The sequence below is a fragment of the Tribolium castaneum genome, chromosome 2, assembly GCF_031307605.1.
Source record: "Tribolium castaneum strain GA2 chromosome 2, icTriCast1.1, whole genome shotgun sequence".
NCBI lineage: Eukaryota > Metazoa > Arthropoda > Insecta > Coleoptera > Tenebrionidae > Tribolium > Tribolium castaneum.
The window spans coordinates 22906711-22924544 of NC_087395.1; the positions used below are offsets into that span (position 1 = coordinate 22906711).

At 36.4% G+C, this 17834-nt stretch overlaps 7 protein-coding genes across 7 annotated transcripts; 3 read left to right on the forward strand and 4 right to left on the reverse strand.

Annotated features, from left to right (window-relative positions):
- Nucleotides 1-561: 561 nt before the first annotated feature.
- On the reverse strand, nucleotides 562-1824 carry LOC655627 (CD63 antigen). Its single transcript, XM_008199955.3, has 5 exons — nucleotides 1653-1824; nucleotides 1216-1413; nucleotides 993-1166; nucleotides 738-947; nucleotides 562-687 (listed from the first exon to the last, which is right to left on the reverse strand). Exons 1-5 carry the CDS (start codon nucleotides 1713-1715, stop codon nucleotides 616-618), a joined length of 717 nt encoding a protein of 238 aa, XP_008198177.1. The 5' UTR covers nucleotides 1716-1824; the 3' UTR covers nucleotides 562-615.
- A 40-nt stretch (nucleotides 1825-1864) lies between these two features.
- Nucleotides 1865-4519, reverse strand: LOC107397415 (leukocyte surface antigen CD53-like). Its single transcript, XM_015983579.2, has 5 exons — nucleotides 4303-4519; nucleotides 3213-3407; nucleotides 2975-3154; nucleotides 2351-2554; nucleotides 1865-2236 (listed from the first exon to the last, which is right to left on the reverse strand). Exons 1-5 carry the CDS (start codon nucleotides 4360-4362, stop codon nucleotides 2162-2164), a joined length of 714 nt encoding a protein of 237 aa, XP_015839065.1. The 5' UTR covers nucleotides 4363-4519; the 3' UTR covers nucleotides 1865-2161.
- Nucleotides 4520-5899: 1380 nt separating this feature from the next.
- Nucleotides 5900-8342, forward strand: LOC103314304 (leukocyte surface antigen CD53). The gene is made up of 4 exons (XM_008199958.3): nucleotides 5900-6054; nucleotides 6103-6300; nucleotides 6348-6710; nucleotides 6757-8342. The coding sequence occupies exons 1-4, from the start codon at nucleotides 5995-5997 to the stop codon at nucleotides 6835-6837; spliced, it is 702 nt and encodes a 233-aa protein (XP_008198180.1). The 5' UTR covers nucleotides 5900-5994; the 3' UTR covers nucleotides 6838-8342.
- Nucleotides 6717-7531, reverse strand: LOC135265515 (uncharacterized). Its single transcript, XM_064355231.1, has 4 exons — nucleotides 7416-7531; nucleotides 7209-7373; nucleotides 7016-7165; nucleotides 6717-6966 (listed from the first exon to the last, which is right to left on the reverse strand). The coding sequence occupies exons 1-4, from the start codon at nucleotides 7473-7475 to the stop codon at nucleotides 6844-6846; spliced, it is 498 nt and encodes a 165-aa protein (XP_064211301.1). The 5' UTR covers nucleotides 7476-7531; the 3' UTR covers nucleotides 6717-6843.
- On the reverse strand, nucleotides 7445-8602 carry LOC655796 (CD63 antigen). The gene is made up of 4 exons (XM_008199957.3): nucleotides 8442-8602; nucleotides 8144-8341; nucleotides 7731-8099; nucleotides 7445-7688 (listed from the first exon to the last, which is right to left on the reverse strand). Exons 1-4 carry the CDS (start codon nucleotides 8499-8501, stop codon nucleotides 7614-7616), a joined length of 702 nt encoding a protein of 233 aa, XP_008198179.1. The 5' UTR covers nucleotides 8502-8602; the 3' UTR covers nucleotides 7445-7613.
- A 2906-nt stretch (nucleotides 8603-11508) lies between these two features.
- On the forward strand, nucleotides 11509-12711 carry LOC655960 (23 kDa integral membrane protein). Its single transcript, XM_008199959.3, has 5 exons — nucleotides 11509-11861; nucleotides 11908-12090; nucleotides 12136-12309; nucleotides 12349-12546; nucleotides 12594-12711. Exons 1-5 carry the CDS (start codon nucleotides 11802-11804, stop codon nucleotides 12654-12656), a joined length of 678 nt encoding a protein of 225 aa, XP_008198181.1. The 5' UTR covers nucleotides 11509-11801; the 3' UTR covers nucleotides 12657-12711.
- A 2259-nt stretch (nucleotides 12712-14970) lies between these two features.
- Nucleotides 14971-16003, forward strand: LOC656039 (tetraspanin-8). The gene is made up of 5 exons (XM_962594.4): nucleotides 14971-15130; nucleotides 15190-15372; nucleotides 15422-15610; nucleotides 15663-15860; nucleotides 15911-16003. Exons 1-5 carry the CDS (start codon nucleotides 15071-15073, stop codon nucleotides 15953-15955), a joined length of 675 nt encoding a protein of 224 aa, XP_967687.1. The 5' UTR covers nucleotides 14971-15070; the 3' UTR covers nucleotides 15956-16003.
- Nucleotides 16004-17834: the final 1831 nt, after the last annotated feature.

Genomic DNA, 17834 nt, shown 5'->3' on the forward strand with positions numbered 1-17834 from the left:
CCTACACTTACCTCCAACAGTAAAACTATTAAACACTCAGAAACCCGCGTTTTTATTAAATACTTTGTATTTTTCTTTATGCATATAATTTTTTTAAAATTTTATTATTATTATTATTATTAATTATTATTATTATTGTTATTATTATTATTATTATTATTATTATTTGATATTTGACTCTAATTCAATCAAAATATTTGCAAATTATTATTAATAAAGCCTGATTGTTGGGCAGAAAAGAACTTAATACAAAAATAAGGTCAGCCTGCAAAAAGCATATTATATTTTTCCTACCCTTATCTCCAACAGTAAAACTATTAAACACTCAGAAACCCGCGTTTTTATTAAAGACTTTGTATTTTTCTTTATGCATATAATATTTTTTTAATTATATTATTATTATTATCATTGTTATTATTATTATTATTATTTGTAATAATATTTGTACCTAATACGTCTGTATTTTTTCCTACAAGCCAGAATTTAAAAAATATGGCAATGGCCAGTTTACCGATAATATACTTTTAATAATCTCAAATGCAAACCAGTCAAAAACAAAAATAAATAAATACACTTTTTATTTATAAATAACCCGTATCTCCGCCTTAACAGCGCTTAAATCCACATAACTCTGCTGTTCCTCCAAAAGGCACAAGACAATCCGATCCCCATCACAGAGGCAATCAGCTGCAACAAAACCCGTCAACATTCGGGTAAAATCAGCAAGTGTGGCCAACCTCAGTAACGGCCGTCACTACAAGGGCCAACCCAACAATGTAATTAGTCCCAACAATGTAAAAATAAAGCGTCTGTCCGCACCCATCGTGATAAATACTCTCTGAGAAAATGGTACAATTCTGGTACGAATTTTCGCAACATGATGACGGAATTGTACGATTTTGTAACCAGTCACTTGGTCCATCGTCTGTAACTCCGCAACATTTCATCTGAAATGGGAGAATTACAATTTGTGCGTTAAACTTGACGGTTACCCATTGCTGGGTGTTGTCCAATTGTGTGCGGTTGTTGTAGTAAATTTCAAACATTTTTCCCACATCGTCATGTATGCGTTTTTGAAAATCTTCATTGCTTGGGTCAAAATTCACTAAAGCGAAAATTCCTACGCCGAGCTGAGCTGCGGCTAATAAGGCGAGGAAAATAGCGTACTGGAAGAAAACTGGGAATAAATCGGCACCGTACGGTGAAAAGTGTTACAGTTTCAAGACAGCAGGGGATTTCCCGACAAATCCCACAGCAGCCCAAGATTATGAAGAGGAAGAGGAGGAAGCCAAAGAGGATGAGGCACAGTGAGGGCAGTGAGACTAGTTCTTCCTCCAGGGTTTCAGCAGTGTTGCTTTTCAGGAGGTAGTACGTGGTCGTGAGGCCGTACAGGAGGAACGCTATGCTGACTATCTGAAATTTTTTCTAGATAAATTATCGGGTTAAAAATAGCGCAATTAGGGTCATATCCTCTCGGGCGCTTGTAGAATTTCCCATCCACAAGATTAATTGTGTTTACTGTGCGAAAATTGTGGCTATTTTTAACCCCGTTTATTTTTTCTGAGTAAATAATTTCGGGAGATGAAGGTGAAGGGAAAATTGCACTTTTCGTTTGGCAATGAGCGCTAAGTTAATTATTTTGTGGCACTTACGAGGAAATATCCGGTGAAAGTGCTGCTGGCACCTTTGAGGAACAGCTCTCCGCAACTCATCATCGAAAAGTTGCAGAGACAACCCGACGCATTTTATTTTTAAATCGAATGTTTTCGGCCGAGGCGGCGCCACCAAGACTGAAACGTGCTGAAAACCGGGACGCACTGAATGGAAGCGTCGGCGTCCGGCGAGGGAAGGGGAAAAACAAGCCTTTTACACATATACAGAACTTTATTCGGTTAAAAATCATACAAAACGTACCAACAAAGTGAGATAACGTGCACTTATTCTTTGGTAGAAGTCTAACTGCTAACATCAGTCCGAAAAAAATATAAAAATTATTATCACATTTAATTTGACACTGTAAAGTAGTAAAATGAGTTGGTGGAATAGAGTGATCAAACAACGTGAGATGAGACGTTTGTACATTGCCCTAATTATTTACATAATAATACTTTGCATAAAGCTCGTGTGAATGAACAAACATCTAAATTATACACTAGAAGGTTTAAGCGTAGGCCTCACGCCGCAACTGATTTTTGATGGAACTCGAAAGGCACAATGCGAAAATGGCACCGATAATCTGCAACAAACAGCCACCTGTTACTCGCCTTTACACAATCGGACCCACCCCAGCTAATCCACCTCAACCTTGACCTTTTATTTACTGCCTGGCCGCATGTAATCCCCTAATTACCTCGATGGACGCGATAGCCACCGCCAAAATCCCCAACAGATCCAAGCCGTTTTTGAACCACTGGTACGCCTTGATCCCACAGCCGTCTTTGTACGCGTTGGTCGACCCAATGGTACAGTTTTTGTTGTTGTTGCAGCAGGACATGGGCAATTTGCCGCCCTCCCACTTCCAGTCGTACACGCTCTCAACGCCGCAACAGTGCAACTGCAAAAGTGCACAAAAATCCAAAACTATTCATTCAGCGACCACAATTTGCGAGTTTTTGAGGCCTCAATTTAAAATTTGAAAGAACAGAACCTTGAATTTTTTTTAGATATTAAATGATGTTTTCCCTTAGAGATTATTCATTTTTAGAAAGAAAATTAGCAAGGGATCTAATTTAAGGTGTTGTGAGTGTGATACTAAAATTTGAAGTTTGTTACTTCATTACAGAACCCGTAGTTTTACAAGAAAATTTTATTGCAAAAATAATGAAATTTTCTTATCCCCTAGATGTTGTCTTACGTCACAGCCCTCTTTACGTATCCTAATTTTTTTAATTTTTTTACTATACAGAACGTTTTCACACTTGTTGAGGTACCAATGGAATAAATGGAAAATCCTGTGAATTCAAGTGTTGCTTACGAAGTTCTGGAGAAAGTCGAACTCCGCTTGGGCGCTCTTGGAGGTGTTGTACTGGTTGAAGGACTTTTCGACCATTTGCGTAACCGACGCCTTCATGTCGGCGGTGTCGCCGACCTGGAGGAAGGCGTAGGCGCCGATGGCGATTTGGATGATCAGCAGCGTCAGTAGTATGATGGCGAACTGCAAACGGGCGTGGACCAATGAGCGTCGGCCATTTGGCGCTTCGCGATTGGCTTACCGTTGTGAGCATGCAGGTGCTCTCTCTGATGGCGCCGCAGCATCCGAAGAAGGCTGTAACGAAGATAATCGAGCCGATGATGATGAGTAAAACGGGCGGCAGGCTGAGATGGTACTTGTCTGGAATGAAGTTCTGAATGTCATTGTTTTTCAACTTGAGGAGGATGCCCAAGGCGAGAAGACCGGCGCCAGCGATCTGGAAATCGATGTAGAGTTAATTGGGTCGGTGTTAATTGCGCTTTCTCCTAAATTGGCGACTTCCGGATGTGCCATTTGGGCGCCGAATTTAAATCTGTTCATTAAGTGGTGCGAGGCGAGATTTGTGGCGATTGTTAAGACGATCAATACGTGTGGAGTAAATTATTAATAAACAGTTTATTTCCAACCCTTGGTGTACTCACCGGACGCTCAATACTAGATAATATCGACCGCCCTACACCTACTTACCCATGGGCATTGTACCTTTGTTTCTATTTACAACACGTAGTTTTTTATTTCATCGGTTTGGTGTTAAATACCTTTCCGATCGATTCGATTTGGGGAAAAAACTGTTATAATAACAAAAATACTGTTGCATGTCTATTTGCGTCCACGCAAATCAGACAACGAGGTTTATGGGCCTGATTAAAACGTAGTTTTGCCACAGGACATGACGATTTACGTCTTCAGCTCTTTGAATTTTTCATTACGAAGTGTTCAATAATGGGGTCGTTAAAGTTATGGGACACTAAGGCGCAGTTTGCTGGGGTGATAAGGGGTTTAGTTTAGTGTAATTGTCAAGGTGAATCTGATAAAAAATAATTAACTGCGCCACCGTTGTTTTAGCAAATTAGTCACACAAAATACATCTTGCATTTTTAAATAATTGCAACGAGCATTGCTTAGGTGAAGCCGGGCATCACGCAGGACGTTTCGTCACGCCATTGTCCACCTTCATGTTCAGTGAATGCAACTTCCCTCCGAGCCATATGATTTTTTAATTGCACTCGTGTTTCATCATCCTGACGAAAATAACACGTTGGCACATCCGTCAAATATTTACACAGTGATTTTTCTGATTTGACCCCAAAAAAATAACAAAAGCTACTTACGGCGAACACTAGATTGAAGAAGAATACGAGATATTTGACGACGGTTGTTGAACAGCCCATATTTCCAAAAATAAAACACCAACACTCCACCGCCTTCTAGTCACCGACAACATCAACAGCCGAATGAAATGACCTGAAAGTTTTGTGTATGCCGCGCGAGTTGCTAGGAAACCGAGTCGTGCTTCCTCCGAGGAAGTGGAGGAAATGCTTCACGAATCTTCACACAAAAGGTTCGCGGACGTGAAGCGAATGATCGATCGAACGGTATTTGAGTGGCTTATGACAGGGCGGCGCCGGATTTACCGACGCTTCCGGAACCTGACCTGACCTGACTCGAAAAAAGGGCAATACCTTTTTTTGACTGGGAAAAAGCACGAAAGAAGTTACAGAATTAAACCAAATTTCAGTTGCAGGAGGTAGTTTGCCACAAGAAAATCTTTAAAACAGTCAATAAAGATGTTCAGAAACCTTAGAACCACTAAGTATTAAATTCGCTTAATGATACTCTAATCCAAATTATAACTAATTTGTTTGATTTCTTTGTAAGGACAGTCCTTGACTGTAGCATGCCTCCCATGTTTATGCAAAGAAAATTCTTCGTCTGATGAAGATAAAATAAAATGATCGAAACGTCGCGACGAAATTAATGGTTTTATTTTATTTTCCCTGTCCTACATAACACCTTCGACAAAATCAAACAAATATATTTTCAAGGATATTGTCGAACTATTCAAGGACACAAAAATTCAGTAATCAATTCCCAAATGCCCTAAAAGTAGGTAGAGACGGACTTTTGCTTTTTTTTTTTTGGTTTTTTAGTTTCAATAAAATTTCTAGGATGGTTTATCTGCTTAAAACGTCTTTATTTTTTGATGATTTTTTTATACAACTTTATAATAGATTAAAATTGCTTGCTAATACTTACTACAGTACAGTATTATTTATAAAACGTGATCATTAATAATTCAGTACAGATTAAATGTTATTTTAATATTTTTCGAAGCCAGAACACGTTTGCGTGGAGGAACTGGATATAGAAGGAATGGCTACAATACTTTAAGAGGAAACTTCCTGAAAATAGCAAAATTTGGGCAAAGTTTGCATCCAAACAATTTTTTTATTTTGTGTTTTTTTCAGACTTCTCGAATTTAATATATATGTTACATCTTTGGTTAAAAACATTTTAAATCAAGTAAAACCGGCGAAAATATCGTATTTCAAACATAAAACTGCAATTTCCTGTTGTGTTTGAATTGAGTTGAATTTAGTCAATTTTTCTAAGTTTTAGATAGAACGAAGCAGGCGAAAGTATGCATTTTAGACCTAATTTTGCGACTTTTTGTCTTACTTTGGTGAAACTTAAATCTAGTAAATGTCTTGGTGAAAAACACTTTAAATCAATGAGAAAAGGCAAATTAACACTGTTTAAACCTAATTTTAAGGTTTTGTACATTTATTTCATAAATGTTTTTGTGAAAATAGCCTCAAATCAAGCGAAGTATACGTCGCAATTTTTATTCGCGTATTAGTTACTTTTCATAAACATGATTCTCAGTGAAAATCAAAATGTATTTCTCACGTTTTCTTATCTAATCGTTTATATAAAAATACTATATTGGTTAGCGGTAGTTATCACTGAGTGTCAATAGTTATTACATAACCCCTGGTTAGTAATTTTATCAGTTAATTAAAATGGCCTGCTACAAATTCTGCCGAAAGTGGACAGTTGTCATCTTCAACTTAATATTTTTGGTAACACCTTTATTTCGACTCATATTTTAGTTGAAAATTAAATTTTAGATCGTCGGTTTCGTTTTAGTAGCCTTAGGAACATATTGGAAAATTAAATACAGCCATTTACATGCAGTCATTCCTTCCACCTACTCGTATTATGCGAGCGCACCTCTTTTACTAATAATTTTAGGAAGCGTAATCGTCGTCATTTCACTCTTTGGAAGCATTGGAGTTTGCCGAAAAAACCCTCCTATCCTAACCACTGTACTTCTTAAAATTCCAAAAAACGCAATATTTAACTCATTTTTTAGCACACTATAATTCTTCTCGTTTTCTTCATCCTTCAAATAATTCTAAGTGGCGTGAGCTTCTGGGTCCTGAGCCAGGACAATTTGCGAGAAAACGTTTACAACAACGTGGGAAATCTCTACAAAAGTGACAATAACACAGAACTGATTAACTTTATTCAAGACGAATTAAACTGCTGCGGACCAGACGGCATCACATCCATTAAAAACATGACAATTAGCGCATATATTCTAAAAAGTTGCCACAAAAATCATGACCCCACCACACTCGCTTTTAAAGACGGGTGCAAGAGAGCCGTTTACAATTTCATTATCTTAACTATTAGGGGGATTGGGACCACGATACTGGCCCTAGCACCGATTGAAGTAACGTTTCGGGAGAAAAATTAAACTTTATTTCAGTTTTTTACAGGTTGTTGGGGCTACACTCTCGCTAAGTCTCGCCAACGCAATCAGGAACCAAAGACGGAGGTACGGACAATACCTGGACTGACGTTCTCTAATTTACACTTTCTGTATCTTCCTTGATTAAAGTTTGCGAATCGGTGCTTGATTCCAAAAACTCGATTTTACTCGTTGCGTAAAACCTCCGAAAGTGGTGGAAAAAAATCGCCGCTATTCCCTGAAATTAAATTACAGTCCCAACATTTCCAAACTTGTGACCGACCCACTTTAAGCACGGACACAACGACCATAAAAAGCCCAATATTTGTAGCGCCACCGATTAAAATGTTCCTAACGGGCGATTCAAACTTATAAGACAGGAGAAATATCCCGAATATTGATTCGACAAGTGAGACCGCTGAAACTATGAAAACATACTGGGAAAAATGTTAGTGGCCACGAATGTAAAAAACCACTAACTGCTCTTAGGAGGTTCAAGCGCTTCTCCATGGCGCCAAAAAATCCCAAAAAATAGTTCGCCAAGAGGATTATTCCCAAAATATTTGTCAAAATCGGGACCCAAAGCGGGGAGGTTTGGCCCATGAGGTCAATCGTCGCAGTTGCGATAAATATCCCAGCCACGCCCTGGAAAAATAATAAAGAGAGGGAAAAATCGGAAAAAATTACCAAAAACAGAAAATTCAAAACCATGCAAGTCCACAGAATAAATCGTTTATTGAAAATCATTTCACACAAGTTTTTGCTCCGTGCAAAGGTTCATGTAAAGTACTCGTATATTCTTATTATATAATATAAGTTGTAAACAGTCTAGTTTAGGCAGACAGGAATACACACAAGAATAATTTTGGAAAAATACTTCTATGTCTAATAGTAATCATTCCTTCGGAGGGCGTTTCGCGCTGAGTTCGCCAAACACAAGGCAAACGTGGCCCCCACAACCTAGAACCATTTTTATTGGAGCTCTTACCAAAAACCACTTACTTCAGTGACCGCCAAGACCAAAACAACAATCCCGATAATCCTGGCAGCATCCATCAGGAAATTATAGAACGCTCCTTGGCACCCTTCCTGGAACAAACCCTTTAGGTTTTTTTGGTCCTCGTAACAGGAAGACGGGATGGTTTTATTTGGCGTAGTGGCCCAAAAACTTGGCCCATCGGTCCCACAACACTTTATATCTTGCTGGATCAAGTTGATAAGTTCAACATCGGCTTTGGACGTCTTGTGGAACACTTCATCTATAGTCTTATTAACTTCTTTCCCCAAGTCGTCTGTGTTTTTAATTTCCAAAAACGCGAACACTCCGATCGCTATCTGGGCTATGAAGATGATGAGGAGGATCACAGCGTACTGAAAGCAAGATTGTAGTGACTTTCACGCTTGGGGGTTCCCACCGTGGAGAGGAGACACGGGCTGTTCCTGCAGGCGCCGCAGCAGCCGAAGAACGAGATCAGGAAAATGATAGAGCCGATGACGATTGTCAGGATGGGGATGAGATTGAAGTGGTCGTAGGGGTCCGGGATGGCCTTAGTGATGTCGTTTAAGTTGGCCAAGTAGAGGCTGCCTAGGGTGATAAGAGCGGCCCCCACGAGCTGGAACAATTGCGTTCTACTAACACCGATGATAAGAGATAAGTTGGGCGTGTTTTATTGCATTCATTTGGAAGACAAATAAAACCGTGACTATTCTTACCACAAATACGAGATTGAACGCAAGGACCACAAACTTGACACATTCTTGCACAAGACACATTTTCGAAGCTTCGTTCAACCGAAAGAAAGTCTGCACCGGATAAGCTTATCTGGAGATAGCATTGGACAGGTGGGGAGAGATACAGTACTGCGAAATATTTTTTTGTTGATCTTTATTTCGAAAATGTGATAAGGTGTGTCACTATTAATAAATCGAAATGCTTAGTCACGCCCGGCGATAGCCACTTATTTTGATCTTCCTGCTTACATGACACATAAAGACAGTTCCAATCATCTCAATTAGCGCGAAAGCTAGAAGTGCAATACCGGTTATTTTGCAACTGTTTAGTAGAAATTCGAAGATGGAGCTTCGGCACCCGTTGGGGTGCACGTTTGTGCAGGTTTTGTCGCTACAGCAGGACTCCGGGAACGGTTTGTTTGAGGTTTCGTTCCAAAAAGTTGGTCCAAACGGTCCGCAACACTTTAAGCTGGTTTGGATTGCATTGATGAGTTCTCCGTTTTCCGTTTGATTGAAAAGTGTCTCTGTTGTGGTAACAATACGTTTGGACAGGTCGTCCCCATCTTTAGTTTGCACGAGGGCGAAAATTCCAACACAGACTTGGGACGTGAAAATGAGCAAAATTACGACACAGTACTGAAAAAAACTATAAAGTCTGGCGAGACATTTGGTTGTTACGCACAGTTGTCTTAAGGTGGTAGCGTTCAAAATAAATGATAATGAAGCCGAATAAAGCGGCATTTAAAAGGGCGACACCCACAATTGTGGTCAAAATCGGCGTAAGCTCTAGGTAATTGTAAGCTTCCGGAATGACTTGAAATAACTGATCAAAGCTTAGCTTATAGATAATGCCAATCGATAAGAGAGCTCCTCCGATTAGCTACGAACAGCGAGGGTTTTAACCACTTTATGATAGAATCAGACTTACGATAAAAATTGTGTTAAATGCCGATGCCGCAAACTTAATATTGTCCGAAAAACACATCGCAGTTTGAATTATTCTACATTTTAGCCAATATTTTCTTTATCTCCTCCTGCTATCTGTACGATAAAATAGAACAAACATACGAGTAGGTAATAGGTACCAAATTTTTGGCAACTTTGAGTAACTTTTAGTGAAGGATGGTCAACAATTCTCTACATATATTACATTAATACATTTTTATGTATTATATGTAAAATTTTTGTATCTTTAAATTACTAACGCACTGATTGAAAAAATTATCTAATAAAGATTATATTTAGAACAATTTTAATAAAAAATATTGCTTTCTATTTTTGCGAATTGGTAAACAATGAAAAATGTTTTTGGAAATAGGTAAATCTGAAAAGCCGTTATCTGTTATTAGAACAAAACTTTTATTATTTGTGGCGTTATTAGTTCATCAAGATTCGTTTTTTTTTGGAAAAATTAATATATGCTCGTATCTAGTTTTTGGTAATAGTGACAATGATAAACTGATACATTAATAACAACAATATGGCAGGTACTGCGGACGCAAATAAATTGTTCAAACCATTGATGTTTCAGAGTAGACAACCAAATATACAGGAGACTTTTACGATTTGATTAATTATTTAGTTATTAAATAATCCTAGGTATTGTCTTACACCAATCCAAGAATACACAAAATTTAAAATAATAAATACAATTAAACAAATCGTAAATTAAATATTTTTGTTCCACCGAACAGAAAATCCTTTGTTCGTTTAAATTTTAAAGTTTCAATACAAGAGGAACAAAGCAGCATTATTTTTATAAATAGATTTTTTGGTATAATGATTAATGAGTTTAATATTCAATATTCCAACTTGTTGAATACATTGACTAAAGAAGGTATAATATTATGATAGTGTCTTACACACTAAAGAAGGGTGAAGAAAATAAAAACTTGTTTTTTTGCGGAAACTTTTTTAAATTGATATACTCGTACCAGAAAAATTAAAAATCAAATAGGTTATTTGAGTTATTAGTATAGTTATTCGATAGTAATAAATATTTATATAACACAAGCATTGAAAAAAAGTGAAGTAAAAAAATAAAAAATGAAGAAAATTTATTTATAATAATTTATTATTAATTATAATTAATCACTGAATTACACCTATTATAAATCAAATTATAAACTGCAAATCGCTTGATTATTTCTGTTTTTTTAAGTATTAATAGGAAGTTGATTTTAAATGATTTCCAAACAGGAGTACAGACTTTAGCAATTTTTCTCAATCATAAAAAGTATTAAAAAAATGTTTTTCTTGTTAAACCAGTGATTTAGTTGTAACAAGATTTAATAAAAGATAATAAGACTCTTAACTTCAAAAAATTCAAAAATTAATCATAAATTATAATTCGTTTAATTCGTTTTATTTCTAAGAATACCTGCATTTATGATTTCTTATTTTTTGTAACATTACAATATTTACCTTTGTCCTGTAACTGATGATCTCGTTGAACAATAAAGGTTATTATTATTATTATTAAAATACTGATTTAAAAAAATATTTTTCGTGGCAATACAAAAAGATACCTTAAAAGAGAAAATGGTCAATATTTTTTCCGTTTCTTTCGCCAATTAAAAGACCTATCGAAACAGCTAAAAAATCAGGGATTTTTTGATAAAATGCCGAAGATGTTTCTACTCAAAATACAGAAAGTGTAACTGTAAATTATAAATTGTAGTAGAGTATAAAATGGTACTTCTAGACTAGGACATTTGGCGTTTAAAAAACATGTTAGAATCCTACAAACTGAGCTGTTTACCCAAAATCAAACAACCGAAAAAGGCCTAAAACCTCTCAAAAAGCATTAATTTTTATGCACCTTAAAAGTACCCAAATATCTGTGGACCACCAAAAATCGGACACACGAAAAAATCGTTAAAATTTCTCAAAACAATGCAAAATCGCCTCAAGAACGCCAAAAAAAAACGAAAAAAAACCTAAAATCCTTAAAAAGCATTAAATTTTATACACCCCAGACATTTGTCCCTTCTAGAGACAAAATGAAATGGAATATTAAAAAACGTACACCTATTCATATTTAGGAGTAGTACATCTATTCTCATTTTTATAAAGATAAAGTGATTTTTTTTGTATTAAAACGTAGGTACATTTCTTAGCTTGGAGTAAGTAAACCAGAATAAACACGTCTTTTGCTTTATTTGTGAGAAAGAAAGGGACCAAAAAGTCTCCAATAAAGGAACAGTAGACATGTAAAAATCGTATATTGACCTTCGTCAGCGCCCCGTTCTTGCGCCACCTCGATAGTTTATTAACACAAACCGCAATAAATCTTCTCTATTATCTGCCGTCACCTCCATCATTCTGCCAGTAGCAACCCAAATGGCAGTCTCCGAAGTCACCAAATACCTAGTTTTCCTCACCCTCAACATCGTCGTCGCCGTAAGTCCACCTTCTGGAAAACCCACCCCCAGTGTAAAAATTCCAGTTTTGCGGCGCCATCCTCCTGGCCTTCGGCGCCATCCTGCAGGTGGACGAGCACAAGGGGGTCCGCAGCTTCGCCCAGTTATCCATCGGCGGCTTCGGGATCGGAATCGGCGTCCTGGGCCTCTGCCTGGCCACCTGGGGCATCTGGGCCCTGTTCAAGCGCAAGCCCAGCATTCTGACCTACGTAAGTGCCCGACTCCCGCCCCAGGAGCTAAAGCCCCGCTTCCAGTACGCCGTCACCATCCTCGTGCTCTTCATCGTGCAAATCGTGCTGGGGGCCATCGCCTTGGGGTCGGTGAGCGGCGGCAGGCGCGAGGACGACGAGATCGAGAAGGACGTCCAGAGGCTGTTCCGCAGACAGGACGACGTCGCCGTCAAGAGGATCAACCACATACAGAAAACGGTAAGTGTGGGGTGAGTAGCGAGTGTAATAATAAAACAGTTTCGCTGCTGTGGAGTCAATGGACCCAACTACTGGAAGCAAATGTTCAATAAGCCCGTGCCGATGAGCTGCTGTCCGGAAATGAGGGAGAGGTGCGACAGTCCGTACGAGAAAGGGTGTGCCAGGGTGTATGCGGCCGCGATTGAGAAAAATGTGGGTGTGATTGGAGGAGTAGCTATCGGGTTTTCGCCGGTTTTGGTGAGGGGGCGAAATTTTCGGCCTGGAGTAAATCACGTGTGTTCCAGCTTGTCTCGGGTGTTCTCGCCTGGTATATAAGACTTGAGATTAAAAAGATGCAATATACTTAATTACTTTTGTAAATGCAAATATTGACAATGTGCTAATAATAAAATTTACTTTGTACCTCAATGAGTTTTTATCAAAAGCCTTGACAATGATTTTAGCGTAATCACGTCACAACAGGCTGCGGCTGCTCAAAGTATATTTTCCCTGTAGGTATCCCAAAAAATAATGATACGGAAAACCAGAGTTTGCTACCAAAAATGCTTAGGCTAAAACTTATTTTTTCACGATAGTTTGCTAATCCGGTCCTGTGGCGTAAAATTAAGTTATTTTTTCTGCTATAAACACAATACATTCACAAAATTTTGAAAAAATGAGAGCATCACTATAAAAAAATCTCTGTTTTTTTTCAAAAGTGTAAGCAAAATCTGCCTCTTGTTAGAGACTGGTTTTCCGAAAATTCCTTCTAACTACATTTCTCGTGGTTTTATTTCGTTTTGGCTTCTTAAATGTTGATTAAAAATAACTGTAGTTTGGTAATACCTGACTAAGAAATGAAGCTGTGTTGGGATAAATTAAAGCAGACTAAAAAAATATGAAATATAAAAAGAAACCTCATAGCAGGTGGCGTAGACAAAAGTTTCGTCAAACAACATGCCTCATCAGATTATAAAAAAAGTTAGCTTTTTACAAATAAAATATTCATAGGTTAGCCACCGATTAATTTGCGCGAAATATTTTAACTTGTGAGCCCGTAATTTTGGATTTCTGAAAGCTACAATTATAAGTTAGAAAACAGAATACAATTTACTGATTTCTTAAAATTTCACAAAAAGTGGGGTCTTATTTAAAATTCGTGTTCAAGCTCTCGAAAGAGGCAAAATTCGCCAACATGTCCTGGTGGTAAATTTATAATTTTTCTGTCTAGCTTTTAAGCAAAAAACAAATATGCCAAGCGCAAATTTTGATGCAAGAAATATTAACAATTTTATTTTCGAAACCATTTTGTATCGGTCTGCGATAAATTCGCCAATACACTTTGAAATTTTTTGTCTATACATTATCTCTGCCTTTTTATTGGTCGAGCACATTGAAAGGGCATGACTCAGATTAGCTGCCGGACTAGCTCCACCCATTTAAATTCAGGTAATTTCAACAAATCAAATTATTTGGTAATTTTTTCTGTTCTGAATGCCTCTTTTCAAAGGATGTCGAGCGTTTTTATGAGTACTTTTATTCATAAAGAATACTAACAGAATGGTTCATAAGCAATTGACCTTGCAAGTGAATTTTCTCAGAATTTTTCTGCAATTCTTTATAATAATAATTAATTAATTAATCAGCATTAGATAACTTACAACAAAAAAATTCTTTAGTCACTCTTAAACAAACATTTCTGAAATATTTTTTTGTGCAAAAATTACGTAAAAACATTGGCACTAGCTGACCCGCTGTACCATGCAATAATTATATTAATAAAAATTAAAAATTCAAGTTACTTTTGGAGTTCGCAACCATTTTATTGTATTTTTTATGCAAAAATCCTAAATGCTAATAAATCAATATTTTATTACATTTATTGATTAATAATTAATTATTATTGATTAGATAAAAGAAATAATAGAAAGATACTGAAAATATTTACATGTAAGTGTATTTATTAGCAAACGCTGTTTTCTGCGTGACTATTAATATTTTAACAGACTAATTTGTACCTACAGGAGGTTGCTTTTAAGCATCACATTAAACGACTTATTTTGACTTCTAATAAAAATATTTATCTAAAAATTTGGAGATAGGCAAAATCCTAAATAAATATCTTTTTGAAGTAGTAGAAGTATTTTAAACGGGAAGACAATTAAGACAATTTTATCAACCTTTCTTTACTTAAGTCACAGCTTATGCTTAACTTAAGAGATATTCAAAAACCTTATTTTGTCGAATTTTTTTCGAGGTGATTTCTTCCCCTCAATAATCAAAAATTTTAAAGGCTCGTTTGCAGAACGTTTTAGTTGCAATTTAAACAATTGTAAATTTCTCGAAAACACCATAATTACGCTTTAATCTGGTCTACAATTATTTCAGATAAATTGTTATTAATTACTATTCTAAACAAGTTAGGTAACATCAGATTCAATAGAAATTAAAGAAATTGATTAATTTGAACCACTTGTCTACAGATTTAAAATCAGATTTCAAAGAAATGTAATTAAATTTGGTGGACCATAGAGTGGCAATGAGATCATTTAGGAAAGATTTTGACATCCGGTACTGTTATTGGAAAGAGTGTCATACGATCAGAACAATCCATAGTGATTCATCCTTTTACTATCTCTCATATCAGCAATTACCTACGAATACACATCATGTGTGTTTAATATTGTTTAAAAAATGATAACTGAGCCCTGTTATAAACAGATCAGTTAAAACGTTCCCTCATTTTGCTGTAGTTTGTCTCGAGGGAGTGAAGTGCTGAAAAATGGGTTGTCTTTCGGGGATCGCAAAATATTTATTATTTATCTTCAATTTCTTGATAGTGGTAAGTGTCCATTTCCGTCGACTATTTGCCGCTTTTCTAAACTTTTCGCCCTTCGGTAGATATGTGGCATCACCCTTATAGCAGTGGGTGCCGTTATAACGGCCAATGAAAGCAAAGGTCTCGATTCATTCACCGATTTCTCGGTTGGTGGCTTTGCTATAGCTGTAGGTGTCATAATTTTTATTATTGCTTTCTTCGGATGTTGCGGAGCCATCAAGGAAAATGGCTGCATGCTGACTACCGTAAGTTGCAAGGTTTAATTTTCGCTCGGGAACTAACTTTTCGATGCAGTATGCGGTCATTCTGATTGTTCTCCTGATTTTGCAAATTGTCTTGGGGGCTATGGCCTTCGTCGCCGTCAAAAATGACGACGGTTCCTTGGATAAGGAAGTGAAAAAGGTTGTCACCAAAACATTTGATGACTATGTAAAGGACCCAACTGAAGACAAAAAAAAAGTAATTGATGCAATCCAACAAGATGTGAGTTTATTTCCAAATTTAGTCGCAAAAGTAATTACGGAATTAATTTCAGTTTAAATGTTGTGGTGTTGACAATTGGTCTTATTGGATATTAAAGGGAATGATACAACCCCCATCCAGTTGTTACGAGGACGAGGATGTACAACTAAGTAAAATCTTCAAGGACGGTTGCGCGAAACGCTTCCAAGAAGTAATCACTTACAATATTAAAGTCATTGGCGGAATCGCCCTCGGATTCGCAGTAGTTGAAGTAAGTTTACCAAATCGTTCAATAGCAAATTTTAATTAAAATTGTTACAGCTCGTGTGTGCCATTTTCGCCTTCATCGTCAAAAATCGATCGTAATTTTTTTGTAAAACTATTTATTATCAATAAATTTTTAGAAAACATTAATCCTTGTTTTTGTGATAACACATTCCGGAGAGTTATCTAGTTTCGTTGAAATATTTGGCACTCCTTTGCACAAAAACAGATAAGTTCTAGATACACGGAACACTTAAGTCAAGTAATTATTTTGTAACTTTGATAACGATTAACTGAGCAATATTTTAAATTGGGAACGAGCTACAGACTACAATGTCTCAAAAGTTGCTCTTTAATCTTTAAAATCCCATAAGCTTAATCCTTTAAAATGATAATAGAATAGGTACAAAAATGCCAGAAAATTAAACGATCAGCTGAAGTACAAGAAAAATTTCTCTATTTTCAACAGAATCAGATACACTTTAATCGTATTATTTGTTGTTGTCTATTTTTATTCAGTAAAACAATTTCCTCTTGTTCTCCTGCAAAGCCAATGCAAAGACGTGCGAATTTTTACTTTTACGGTTGAAAAAAAAACTGGTTGTCTGTGTTTTAATTTTTAGAACGAAGGGGGAATTTTCTCAAGCTAATTCGCCGACTTTTGAACTGAATGTATTCGCGTTTTAGGTGAATTATTGCAATTATATAGTTTGTAATGTTGATTTATTTAAAAAGTTTGTGTTAAAATATCTGCAAAAGGCGGTCAGTACTTGGGGCCCTGGTGGCCCAGTGGTATAAGCGCCACTTTCGGCGGGGGAGGTCGGGTGTTCGCACCCGGATCAGGGTAACAATTTTTCTATGAAAAAAAGTGTAGTAAAGGTAAGTGAAACAACACGTAAGCAAAAATTAGAGATTGAGAGAACACATAGACGTATAAACGTAAAGCGAGCATAAAACTGACAGAAATAAGAAAATAATGCGGCAAAAAGTAAAAGTATGTAAAGGTGCCAAATTGTAAACGTCAGAGCACATCATAATAAAGGAAAAATACTTTTTGATTTGAGAGAAAAAGAGATGAACGTAAAGGTGAAACATAACATCAAACTTTAGAGTTAAATCCTTAGATGACTTACTTCTTAAATTATAATAAAAATTAAACGAAAATATTTAATTTATCTCTAAAAATTTTTAATTAACTAAGTTTGTTTAGTAAAGTCCCGAAAATCATTGTTAATAAAAATCATGGCCACTGCGAATCCAGTAGGATTTGCGCACGTCCACTATTTTTGACTAGAAAATACACAAATTTGGTGATTTTTAGAAAAATTATGTCCATTTTCGGTCAAAAACGTGCTGAAAGTCACAAAAAAGATAAAAACAATTTTAAAATTGTAGAATCAACTTATACGCCCGGTAACTTTTGATGAAATCTGGTGAAAAATTAGAGAATTAAAAAAAAAGTGGAAGAAAATGTTTTCTCGACTTTTGAACTGAATGTATTTGCGTTTTAGGTAAATTATTACAATTATATAGTTTGTAATGTTGATTTATTTAAAAAGTTTGTGTTAAAATATCTGCAAAAGACGGTCAGTACCTGGGGCCCGGTGGCCCAGTGGTATAAGCGCCACTTACGACGGGGGAGGTCGAGGGTTCGAACCCGGATCAGGGTAACAATTTTTCTATAAAAAAAAGTGTAGAAAAGGCAAGTGAAACAACACGTAAGCAAAAATAAGAGATTGAGAGAACACATAGACGTATAAACGTAAAGCGGAGCATAAAACTGACAAAAATAAGAAAATATTGCGGCAAAAGGTAAAAGTACGTAAAGGCGCCAAATTGTAAACGTAAGAGCACATCCTAATAAAGAGAAAATATCTTTTGTTTTGAAAGAAAAAAAGATGAACGTAAAGGTGAATTATAAGTTCAAACTTTAGCGTTGAATCCTCACCGTGAATTCACTAATATTATCTGAGTTTATAAA

Excerpts from the sequence above, each read along its gene's own strand:
- LOC135265515 (XM_064355231.1), bottom strand. The coding sequence starts at position 7,475 with ATGATTTTCAATAAACGATTTATTCTGTGGACTTGCATGGTTTTGAAT. Across the intron at positions 7,166-7,208 it reads GCTTGAACCTCCTAAGAGCA|TATGTTTTCATAGTTTCAGC; the intron begins GTTAGTGGTTTT and ends CATTTTTCCCAG. Across the intron at positions 6,967-7,015 it reads TCGTTGTGTCCGTGCTTAAA|GGAATAGCGGCGATTTTTTT; the intron begins GTGGGTCGGTCA and ends ATTTAATTTCAG.
- LOC103314304 (XM_008199958.3), top strand. The coding sequence starts at position 5,995 with ATGGCCTGCTACAAATTCTGCCGAAAGTGGACAGTTGTCATCTTCAAC. Across the intron at positions 6,055-6,102 it reads TCTTCAACTTAATATTTTTG|ATCGTCGGTTTCGTTTTAGT; the intron begins GTAACACCTTTA and ends ATTAAATTTTAG. Across the intron at positions 6,301-6,347 it reads ACCCTCCTATCCTAACCACT|CACACTATAATTCTTCTCGT; the intron begins GTACTTCTTAAA and ends CTCATTTTTTAG.
- LOC107397415 (XM_015983579.2), bottom strand. The coding sequence starts at position 4,362 with ATGGGCTGTTCAACAACCGTCGTCAAATATCTCGTATTCTTCTTCAAT. Across the intron at positions 2,555-2,974 it reads TCGACTTTCTCCAGAACTTC|TTGCACTGTTGCGGCGTTGA; the intron begins GTAAGCAACACT and ends GCACTTTTGCAG. Across the intron at positions 2,237-2,350 it reads TGGCTATCGCGTCCATCGAG|ATTATCGGTGCCATTTTCGC; the intron begins GTAATTAGGGGA and ends TGTTTGTTGCAG.
- LOC655960 (XM_008199959.3), top strand. The coding sequence starts at position 11,802 with ATGGCAGTCTCCGAAGTCACCAAATACCTAGTTTTCCTCACCCTCAAC. Across the intron at positions 11,862-11,907 it reads CCCTCAACATCGTCGTCGCC|TTTTGCGGCGCCATCCTCCT; the intron begins GTAAGTCCACCT and ends TAAAAATTCCAG. Across the intron at positions 12,310-12,348 it reads TCAACCACATACAGAAAACG|TTTCGCTGCTGTGGAGTCAA; the intron begins GTAAGTGTGGGG and ends ATAATAAAACAG.
- LOC655796 (XM_008199957.3), bottom strand. The coding sequence starts at position 8,501 with ATGTGTCTTGTGCAAGAATGTGTCAAGTTTGTGGTCCTTGCGTTCAAT. Across the intron at positions 8,100-8,143 it reads GCCCGTGTCTCCTCTCCACG|TACGCTGTGATCCTCCTCAT; the intron begins GTGGGAACCCCC and ends TCTTGCTTTCAG. Across the intron at positions 7,689-7,730 it reads TGGTCTTGGCGGTCACTGAA|GTTGTGGGGGCCACGTTTGC; the intron begins GTAAGTGGTTTT and ends AAATGGTTCTAG.
- LOC655627 (XM_008199955.3), bottom strand. The coding sequence starts at position 1,715 with ATGATGAGTTGCGGAGAGCTGTTCCTCAAAGGTGCCAGCAGCACTTTC. Across the intron at positions 1,167-1,215 it reads TCCCCTGCTGTCTTGAAACT|TACGCTATTTTCCTCGCCTT; the intron begins GTAACACTTTTC and ends GTTTTCTTCCAG. Across the intron at positions 948-992 it reads TGGACAACACCCAGCAATGG|ATGAAATGTTGCGGAGTTAC; the intron begins GTAACCGTCAAG and ends CTCCCATTTCAG.
- LOC656039 (XM_962594.4), top strand. The coding sequence starts at position 15,071 with ATGGGTTGTCTTTCGGGGATCGCAAAATATTTATTATTTATCTTCAAT. Across the intron at positions 15,131-15,189 it reads TCTTCAATTTCTTGATAGTG|ATATGTGGCATCACCCTTAT; the intron begins GTAAGTGTCCAT and ends GCCCTTCGGTAG. Across the intron at positions 15,861-15,910 it reads TCGGATTCGCAGTAGTTGAA|CTCGTGTGTGCCATTTTCGC; the intron begins GTAAGTTTACCA and ends AAATTGTTACAG.